The following is a 9,891-nucleotide window of genomic DNA, read 5'->3' as shown; positions in this document are numbered from 1 at the left end:
GACCCTCCATCTTTGAAAGTTCCTCCCTGGCCCTCCCCATTTCGAATTCCTTGATCCGACACTGATATCATTTATTTCGTCGTTAAAACGTGTAGAATGACAAACATGTGAAAACGAGCACATCTAAAATCTCACAATCTTATAAAAGGCTATCCAGAGCTTCTGGGGCCTCGCCCCTGGACCCCACCGGGGCCCCGGGCGGTCCCCCTGGCTCCCGCCAAGTCTTGGAATTCGTCCACCCGCCCAACTTTTCGCAACGGATCAACGACCTTGGACCTACTGAGAATTTTGATTTGAACTTGAAACATTTCACTGTGTTTTAAGTTTGTAATCCAATCCTTTGTCGCACGCTGTAACTCCTTTTGGTGAAAGTTTTCTCCACTAGCACATTCAATAGAATTGTAGTATTTCATTTAATTGAAAGAATCACTAGCAAATCAGAATTATTTATTTCAACATTTTATTCAAAAACATTCAACATATATAACAGAGTCGACAACGAAATGGTTAATATTATTTTAACAACATATAATAATCTTTATACCTTGATATTTTACATGAACGAATAATATAAATAGTCGTACAAGTCTTGTAGAATAATGGTAAAAACTATAGGGAGTGCATTGTGTGCAGAAACATTTTGTACAAAAGTCTCCAGTGATGCCTGTTTATGAAAATAGCATGTACTGTATGCTTACTATAAAATATCCACAGGCAAAACGTTTGGTACCGGCATACTGTTTTCAAAAGTTAAAATATGCTTAATCGTTGAAGGCTAATCGTTGTAGGCCAACTTAGTATGTGGAACGAGTGAATTTCAAATTAAGGCCTCTACAGATTGGTAATAGCATTTCTGATTAAAACCGTGTTCTTGGATCATCGCATTGAACATAACATTAATGAATCAGCATATTTAATATACTTAAAACTCTCTCATATTTACATATATATACATAATTTGAAACGCATTGGGCCTATTGTATTCATTACGTTACGTATTAAATCAGAAGAGAAATTGATTGATTAGGTTATATAAGCATATATATTTCAGCTAAGGACTAGGCCCGTTTACACCTGGCCCTTTGCCACCTGGCCCCTTGCCACCAAACCGTAGCCACCCGTCCTCTCTTGAACCCGAAATATTGGCACTCGGCCTCTTACCATCTGGCCAGTTGCCCAGTTTAATAAAGAATTGTTTGTATTTAATAATTGTATTTTTGTGTTAAGAGGTCTACTTTATGTATTACTCTGTCGTCTCAGTATGGGCTATTGTCATATATTTTCTTTTCCAGATTTACAGTTTTATAATAGGTTTAATTTAAAGCAGTTTCCATAGGTTTTCTAACTGTAGGTTCTGGTACGTTTGTTGCCTGGTCACTACTGTCTCCTGATTCGCTCTCCCTTCGGTTATTGTCATGGTTTTCATTCCGAACATCGCGGTGGTACGTCGACTCTAACTCGTCAAAGTTCTGTGGTATAGGTGTACTCAGTGGTCGGACAGGGCGATATGCTGTATAAAAAAATAAACAAAAAACAATTATCATACATGATTATGAATTTTAACAAAGTAATAGAAAAGTAATCCAATTAGTATACTTGCCAGTTTATTATTTGTTTTCAGATTAATTCTATTTCAGATTATTTTTAGTACAAAAGAAACATTATCGCAGTCGTGATAATTTTAAAGACAGTCATTCAGTGTCAGTGTTCAAGCTAATAAACTTGAACAATAACATTTAATATTTTCATTGCCTAATTCGTATAATTAAGAACCAGTAGGCCTTTACTAGAAAAAAATCATGTTTTCCTCGCAAATTAGGCCTAACAGGCGAATTTTTAATCTTTGCTTAACCATAAATTGACTGGTAATCAATGTCCGTAGGAAATAGTCCGGGAATCAGGGAAATACGATATGTTTCGATCTTGAGATTTGGGGTTTTTCAGACTTTATACAGACTTACATTACAGATCTTGTTAGAGGGATTTCTTGGGCAGCTCTGGCGGAGAAGGACACGAAGGACCTCTCGGCGACGAGGCTGTAAAGTAGTAAGTATACAGACTTAATCCGATAAACTGGGTTTATTCGGTTTTATTTTAATTTTTCTAGCTACCGTATCTAGTGTTGTTCGATGCCATGCTTAATTGTAAATGTTGTTAATTTCAATGTTCATTTGCTACAATGTAACGATGTATTCTTCTTCGATAATGATAGTCATTTTGAGGTAAACCATATATTTCACATTTGCAGACTTTAGTTTAATTAAGCTTTTATACTCCTTTTTTCTGGCATCTTTTTTCCGTAAATTATATCAACCATAGCCAAATGTGTCAGTGCGGTTCAGTTAACTGGACAAGGAGTTGCTAGTCTATATGAATCGAAGGATTGGGCTTAGTGTACATATCACATGATACTGTCTTCAGTAAGGAGAAACATTTTAATCAGTGATATTTGATAATAAAAACATTTGAGAAAAAACGTATAGTGTATCCTAAATTTTATAGTTGGAGTGCGCCCTCACCATCGTTACAAAAATTCTGCATTAACGAATAAACCACAAATATAAGGGGACAATGGTTAGACAAAATATGTATTTGAAATACAATTATACCTTAACATTATAGAACATCTGTGATGCTGATAATGTGCAGACGACATACCATTAAAAAGTTACTATATTTTGTTGAACTGAATTAACAATGTTATCAAATGTGCCAATTTATGAATGGAAGCTCACTATGTGAATCATCAAGTCAACGTGTAGGTTTTTATACTATATATAGAAACCAACAACCACATGCACAGTTATTAGAAAAGCTACTTGCACATGCTAGCACCCCGGCATGCACGTGAGTTGTCTGAAACTTTCGTTTCTCCAGTTAGTACGGCCCTCTGGGTCCAAACGATCGGCGGTTGCTGTAGGCCTGGTTCACCCTCATGGTTTAAAGTAAACAAATACCGTAAAACCTCGAATAAAAACACTGGGGTTCTTATTTTTTAAGGACCCTAGGATGGCTTCTTTTCGAGATGGACCTCTTTTCGAGAGATTATTTTTGCAAACTGAAAAGTGGGGGAGGGGTTCTTCTCAAAATGAATGTTGTCAATTTTGATACAGTATTACTATACGACATGGAACTATGGAATTCGAAATTCTGTTTATATTTTTTAAAATATTAACCATGCTAGTACAATAAAACTATTCATACTAACACGCTATAATAATAATTGAAGACAACGTCAGTCTAAATGTAAGTATCTCCCATAGGCCTATTAGGAATACCTTGATTAGAAGTCCATGGCTTCTTTTCGAGATTACGGTACTTTTGCAAACTGAAGAGGGGGGGGGGGGGGGAACTTATTTTCGAGATGGGCTACTTCTCGAGATTAAACTCATGGGGCTTCTATTGGAGATTTACGATAGATGGTCGAAAAACCAAACAACCAAGACAAGAGGTACCAGATTATGATTTACAAGTCGACCACATTTTAAGCGTCTGACTCTCAGACGTGTCCACGAATAGGCCCTAAGCCTAGTTGAACACGCAAACTGTGATTCAATTCCATGCATGCAAAAAACATGCTAACTTTAGTCTTATTATGAATGCGGTACTTGCATTGTGAAATTATTTTAAAATGCACATGATGGATGATGGTCTTAAATTAAGAAAAAAAAAAGGTGTGGATCGATCTAGGAAAGTTCTGATTGTAAAGTAGCCGTATTTACTTTTATTTATTTATGTCTGTCTCAATAGACACATTAAAGAACAGCACTGTTAATGCTCTTAAATTTGTTTATTATTTTTAATGTAATCGTGGGACAATAGCTTGATTTATCCATGGCACGTGTCTGTTGCCATGCTCTCAGTCACGGATACAACTTGTTGCACATGCAAAAAGTAAAGTAGTTCCACGATTCGACTTTATCATGTCTGTCATTATGAATGATGTTGCTATCACTCGAGAGATGCTCACAAGCACTAGTGCCCAGCCCAAGCATGCTTAGCCTATACATGCGCGATCCAAATGCATCCATTTCATTGCAAGGCTAAAATACCTTGGTAACTTCTATAAGCACTGTTATGCATATCTGCATGTACAGTTACACGGGCACCCCTCTCAAAGAATGGAGGTCTTGTTGATGTAGAAATATCTTGTTCTGAATCATCAGCGCCGTCTTGACTGACAAATGTTGAAATTACCAAAATTTAAAAAAATATATAAATATCTTGAACTGATACCGCAGGCCTACACTATGTAATGATTAATAAAACCGGGGTATAAAATAGAACATGCAGGCTTGTCATCGGAATTTTGTTTAGAAAAATATAATTCGGGAGGAAAGAAATTCCCCACGATTTTAAATTGATAAAATAAATGTTTTGCTACAAATATTATTGACTGGTTTAGTTGCTGGACGAGTAAAGCAGAACGAAATCACAGGCAGGTACTGGTGCATGATGCAGCGGTGATGTCAGGCGAGACGCGAACAAGAAAGTGAAATTAATGAATAAGCAAAGGTTTGGTAATTTACAGTGTAGGCCTAAGTGAATTTCATTTCTATGCACCATACAGAAATATGAGTCATATTTCCGGCGATTTGAAACAACTTAATCACAGGTTATTGCCTGATGTCAATACCAAGATTAAGGCCTTTTCTTCGAAATGTTATTAAAAAAATTATAAGCCTAGTGTATATAAATTGTGTTGTGAACAAATATATACAATAAAGTAACTTAAAAGAGTTTGTAGAGATACAATAAAGTAACTTAAAAGAGTTTGTAGAGTGATCCGACGATAAAAAAGAAACTACATCCACGTCTCTAACACCAGTTGGGTATATGGGAGTGCCGAGGGGGTGGGGGCTTACCCCCTCCAAAAATTACTCGACTCCCCTACTCGCCCCCAGAATCACTTGCCCACCCCATCAGCACCTCCATTTCAAGACTTCTAGATACGCTACTGTCTAACACAGATAAGTGAATTGGTTTTTTAAAAATCTTGCAGATATAAGACAAAAGTGGGACTAACTTATTTAGCATTAATTTAAGGTTTAACTCCTTGATTATCAAATCACAGATGTGATTCAGAAGACGAAGCTGTTTTTTCATCAATGCTTCTTATAAGACTTCTTGAACGTGACGTGATGAAAAATCCAATTTATATGGACATATCAATAGAGATTTGTGACAAACCAATAGTTTACTGTATACTAATAAGAAAATCAACACTGGCCCCCTGAAAACGCTTTTTGTTCGACATTGAAGTATTATTTACAGATATTGAGGAGTACAAAACAAAAATAACCTAAGTTCCAAAACAACTATGGTTTGGTACCGATAATCGCATCAATTCTGTAAAGATATACTTTTTTTCAGAAATAAAGTAAACTATGTAATTTAGGCTTATTTTCTCACGTTTTTGAACTAAAAAAAACAATAGAAATATCTTGTTTTTAGAAATAAGATTTATGACTCATCTAACCTTCATTAATGATCCTCGAATCATGTTACCACTTGAGACTTACTCAAGCCAAAATACTATAGGCCTAATGTGTAACAATTCTGAATACAGGACTTGAATTCAGAATCAATATTGTGCGAACGTTTCTTCAATTGTAAACACTCCTGACAAGTCCCTGGAGGGAAGCAGTCCAGACACAACCGAAATGGATTTATTATGCTTTCAGTTTGAAGAAAAAATTCTATTATTGAAGCTTTAAACAGATTTCAATCTGAATAACGCGTTATAATCAAAACAAACGCATTATAATATTGAGTAAACTCGTATAGTTTTTTCAATTAGAGATGTACTGTAATTTTCTAGTCTGAAAATGAGAAAAAATATCAGAAAAATAATTTTGAAATTAAGTTCCTCATTTTGCAGTAGCATACAAATTATTCACTTGAGCACAGAAAATATAAAAAAAAATGTTTATCCTGATTTGAATCTATGGGTTAATATCTTTTGAATATCATACTTCTATGTTCAAATTGATACAGTATGTTACTCCACAATGAGCAATTTAATATCAAAAATGATTTTTTAAATATTTTTTTTTGTATTTTTCATAGGGGCAATACATCTTAAATTAGGCTGAGAGATTGAACACACCTTTTGATGAGTGGTTTTATGAGTAAAACAACTGATCCTTGGATAGATCGAATCTGCTGGGCCACCTCTTCTGCTTCTTGATCCAATATCTCGATTCCATTGACGTTGAGAATTTCATCACCTGCGTAAAAATGTTTATAATTGACATTGATAGGGGTGGATGTATTAGGGAAACACTGTGTCATTACCAAGGTTAAAGCAATAACACCAACGAACGAATAATAATTGATAGCAATACAGAAAATTATTAAGTTGTAAAACTGATGATAATCAATCAATCAATTAAATTATAAGGCGAAATTATATATTATAATAGAACTATGACATATAACCTGCACCAAAAGTGTTTTTTTTTTAAAATTCTATTTCTGTTATAGAGATCTAAAGAGTGAGAGTGTTAACGCATAAAGTCATCATACAATTTTGGATTATTAGCAATAACAACCTAAAACTTATTGAATTTAGAAATTGAAGCATACTTGCGTTCCATTAAAAATGTAGGTGGTGCGCTTTATTGGCCTATATATATATTTTTTCCACTGTTCGTTTTCTCAATCGCATTGAGCATTTCTTTAAAATGGATATGAGCGCTATACAAATCTTATATTACTATTGTAAAATGCATATATTTAAACATAAATTTTGATATACCGGAGCCTACAATAACAGTCAGAGATTTAACTATAGACCTACGAATATCATGGGCGGTCCAGAATTTTTCAAACGAGGTGGGGGGGGGGCACAGCAGTTTCAGATAGATTAGCACAAAACATTGATATGCATTGAATTTTTAGTAGCAAAACAGGAGGGGGGCACGTTCCCCTACTGGATCCGCAACTGAATATGTTTCATTTGTATATGCCTAATTCCTGTATTAAGCACATTTCTGTCCGTACAGACACAATCTGGTAATTCAACCCGAAATAAAATAGAGTGAGATATACCTGGTTGTAGCTTTTGTGTTCTCTCAACTGGTCCGTCGGGCAGAATTCTTGAAACAACAATACATCCTCCTGCTCGTCGAATCGTAATACCGATTCCTGAAACAATTATACAAAACAATAAGAAATGATCCGATGAGAAATGTGAACATTATGAATAAACAAAGAGATCAAGTGTATGTACGTTTATCAGTCATTGTCAATTAATAGCAAAATAATGTTACGCTTTTCAGTATTCAAAATAGTCAATAATAAAAGTTGTCATAGGACCCCATTGGAATTAAGTCTTATGATTTTATGGCCTTTCCTGGCATCTTTTCTTCCTTTTCTTGTTCTGCCTTCTATTTTTCTCTTGATTTTATCATATTTTAAACAATTTTTTATATTAATTTTTGACCTAATTGATCGTATTTGACACCTTTTTAATGTTTAATTTGAATTGCATTCTCTTGTTGTACTTCAATGCCAAATGAAGTCAAGTCAAGTTAAGGCCTACATAAAGGAAATAAGCTCAATCTTGCTGCTTAAATATAATCAATTTCAAAGGTAAAATTACTTGATTTCATGATTGGTATGCGACTTAATAAACGAATAATAGGCCTATATGCTAAAATTACACCAACACTACAGAAAACGGGTATACACCAGGCAAAAAAATAAATAAATAAATAGCAATGCATAAGGTCTAGGCCTACAAGTCAGCAACAACAGCACCAGATGTCTGAAACTGCATTTTCTGACATTTTCAGGGAGCATTTTACATGTGCCAAACTAATACTTCTTAAATTTAAATGTAATTTTTGCCTCATCAAATTAAATTCAAGTGAAACTCTCGGTTTCGTACCAATCCCCGACCCCCTGTTTACGGACCTGCTATACTGTTATCGGCAGAGGCCTGAGTGTGTTGTCACTGACAGATCGAGGGGGGTAAATGTGCACAGAAACAGGTACCGGTACTGAGTCATACAAAGCTATACGATCATTGGTTAATCTAATTAGTATTCACCTGTTGATTTACCCACGTGATGTGCCACATAAAAAAATCAACTTAATTTTCCAATGTAGTTTTTTAATGTTTAATCACTGGAGATAGTGATCAAAATTATTAAGGAATAAAAACTTGAGCTATCTGATGTGAGCTCAAGAGATATTAGCAAACCTCGGCAGACCAATTCGGTTTGACGGACAAGCCTATGAGAACTTTAGATAACTCTTTGAAACAACAACTGTTCAATTTATAATTTTCAGGCAGATGTTATCTTCAATCGTCAACGGAATGTAAATTTCATAAATTACTTGACAACTGATGTTTTGTTCGCACCAAATATCCGAAAATGTCGAATTTAGCTGTTATGTTAGGCATATTTATTTCTGAATGTTGTAGCAGCTAATGTTCTATTGATTGTATACACTGCACAATGTTTCATCAATAGGCCTGTGTCAGATCTTGTAACTAACTGCTTCTGCTACTACTTCTACTGCACAAATATTACTTCGTCTAATTGGGCCACTTACAAAACACCATGCAGTTTCTACTACTTATTAGAAATACCACAAGTACAGTTATTTTTTGAAATCTAATCTTATATGGTAATATATTATATTATTACAACAAACTACTACATTGACAGTAGATCTGCTAATTGAAGGCAATACCATTAATCATTTGGAACTTGTGGATCAAGGTTGGACACCCCATTTTTTATATAATAATTCACATATTGCAATTATAATAAAAACCGTTAACTATTTCTGATATTAGGTAGGCTATACTGATGACTTACCATCTCCATATTCAGCATCTTTATCTAGTATGACCTCTTCTAAGTTCTTTGGATTCTTCTTTAAATTGTACTTCGTCGCAATTAGAGACGTTTTTGTAGTAAGTTCTCGTCTGAAGTCATCTCTGTTCTTGCATGCGACCACTGCTAGTTGTATTTGGATTAGCCAGTCGACATCTTTTGAAGGAACCCGTAAGCCTAGTCTCTGCATCCGTGTCACCAGATCAAAATGGATATGCCGTCTGCCTTTCTCAATTTTTTCTACTGATGTTACCTCCATAAGAGAAATCCTATGCGAGTACTCTGTATCATCTGACGATGCTTTCTTGTGGAGAGTTAAACTCTCAGCAGTCAACACGCAGAATTTTGGGCGCCAACTACTGTTCGGTAGTTTCTTTGAATCTCGACGTTTCTCAATGACGCCATCCTTGATGATAGCTTCTTTTGTGATCGGGTTGGAGTTTCCATCAGAGATCGTCTTCATCTTTCGATTTATATCCAGATCCTTGAAAGCTTTAAAGTTAAAGTTTCTGAAGACTGATTCCAAAGTCATGAGTGCTTTTTGTTGGTCTTGATACTATTTCGAAGCTTTCAGCCAATTAAAAAAAGTAAGCCAATTGCCTGATATGACACAGTATGTCTTGTTATAATCCTATGTAGGTACTTAATAAACGTCGATGCTTTAAAGTCACACGTTTAGCCAACTGTTCTGAAACAGTGCCAGGCAGAGAGCCTTTTATACATGGCTTTCCAGGGTAACCGCTCGTACTCGCTTGAATGACTCGATCCGACCTTAGCTGTTACTCAAAAAGGAAGCTCTATTTCCGGCTGAAATTAATTCAATTTTGAAGCACAGAAAATGTTCACGAAATGTTGTGTCAAGACTCCTAAATCACTTAACATTGAAATTAGGCAAAATATATATATGGGTGTCATTGCACCCTGATTTAGTTGATATCGTTAAACATGTGAAAATAATCTAACATTGATTATCCCAAATGTAAATGTTCGCACTATGTATTATTGTCACATGATTAATCCAAATTATTCAAACAAGTCA

At 35.1% G+C, this 9,891-nt stretch overlaps 1 protein-coding gene across 4 annotated transcripts; it reads right to left on the bottom strand.

Moving 5' to 3' along the window:
- Positions 1–443: 443 nt before the first annotated feature.
- On the bottom strand, positions 444–9,614 carry LOC117122012 (segment polarity protein dishevelled homolog mig-5-like). 4 transcript variants are annotated; one of them, XM_033267487.1, is made up of 6 exons: positions 8,835–9,613; positions 7,054–7,149; positions 6,110–6,230; positions 4,053–4,177; positions 1,962–2,036; positions 1,372–1,510 (listed from the first exon to the last, which is right to left on the bottom strand). In XM_033267487.1, the coding sequence occupies exons 1-5, from the start codon at positions 9,382–9,384 to the stop codon at positions 1,975–1,977; spliced, it is 954 nt and encodes a 317-aa protein (XP_033123378.1). In that variant the 5' UTR covers positions 9,385–9,613; the 3' UTR covers positions 1,372–1,510; positions 1,962–1,974. The 4 variants fall into 4 exon arrangements, with proteins under 4 accessions (XP_033123377.1, XP_033123379.1, XP_033123380.1 ...); XM_033267486.1 differs by lacking the exon at positions 1,962–2,036 and having other exon boundaries at positions 444–1,510; positions 8,835–9,611; XM_033267488.1 differs by lacking the exon at positions 4,053–4,177 and having other exon boundaries at positions 1,322–1,510; positions 8,835–9,614.
- Between the last annotated feature and the right edge of the window lie 277 nt (positions 9,615–9,891).

Source organism: Anneissia japonica, unplaced genomic scaffold (genome assembly GCF_011630105.1).
Source record: "Anneissia japonica isolate Jap-2015-1 unplaced genomic scaffold, ASM1163010v1 scaffold288015_len651517_cov191, whole genome shotgun sequence".
Lineage (NCBI taxonomy): Eukaryota > Metazoa > Echinodermata > Crinoidea > Comatulida > Comatulidae > Anneissia > Anneissia japonica.
The sequence above is the reverse complement of the archived record's forward strand: the minus strand, read 5'-3'. Positions and strand labels throughout refer to the sequence as shown.

What these genes read in the sequence shown, in the direction of transcription:
- LOC117122012 (XM_033267486.1), bottom strand. Translation starts at nt 9,384, where the DNA reads ATGACTTTGGAATCAGTCTTCAGAAACTTTAACTTTAAAGCTTTCAAG. An exon ending in AGATGCTGAATATGGAGATG is followed by an intron (nt 7,150 to 8,834) that starts GTAAGTCATCAG and finishes TAATTGTTTCAG; the next exon opens with GAATCGGTATTACGATTCGA. An exon ending in ATAAAACCACTCATCAAAAG is followed by an intron (nt 4,178 to 6,109) that starts GTGTGTTCAATC and finishes AACATTTGTCAG; the next exon opens with TCAAGACGGCGCTGATGATT.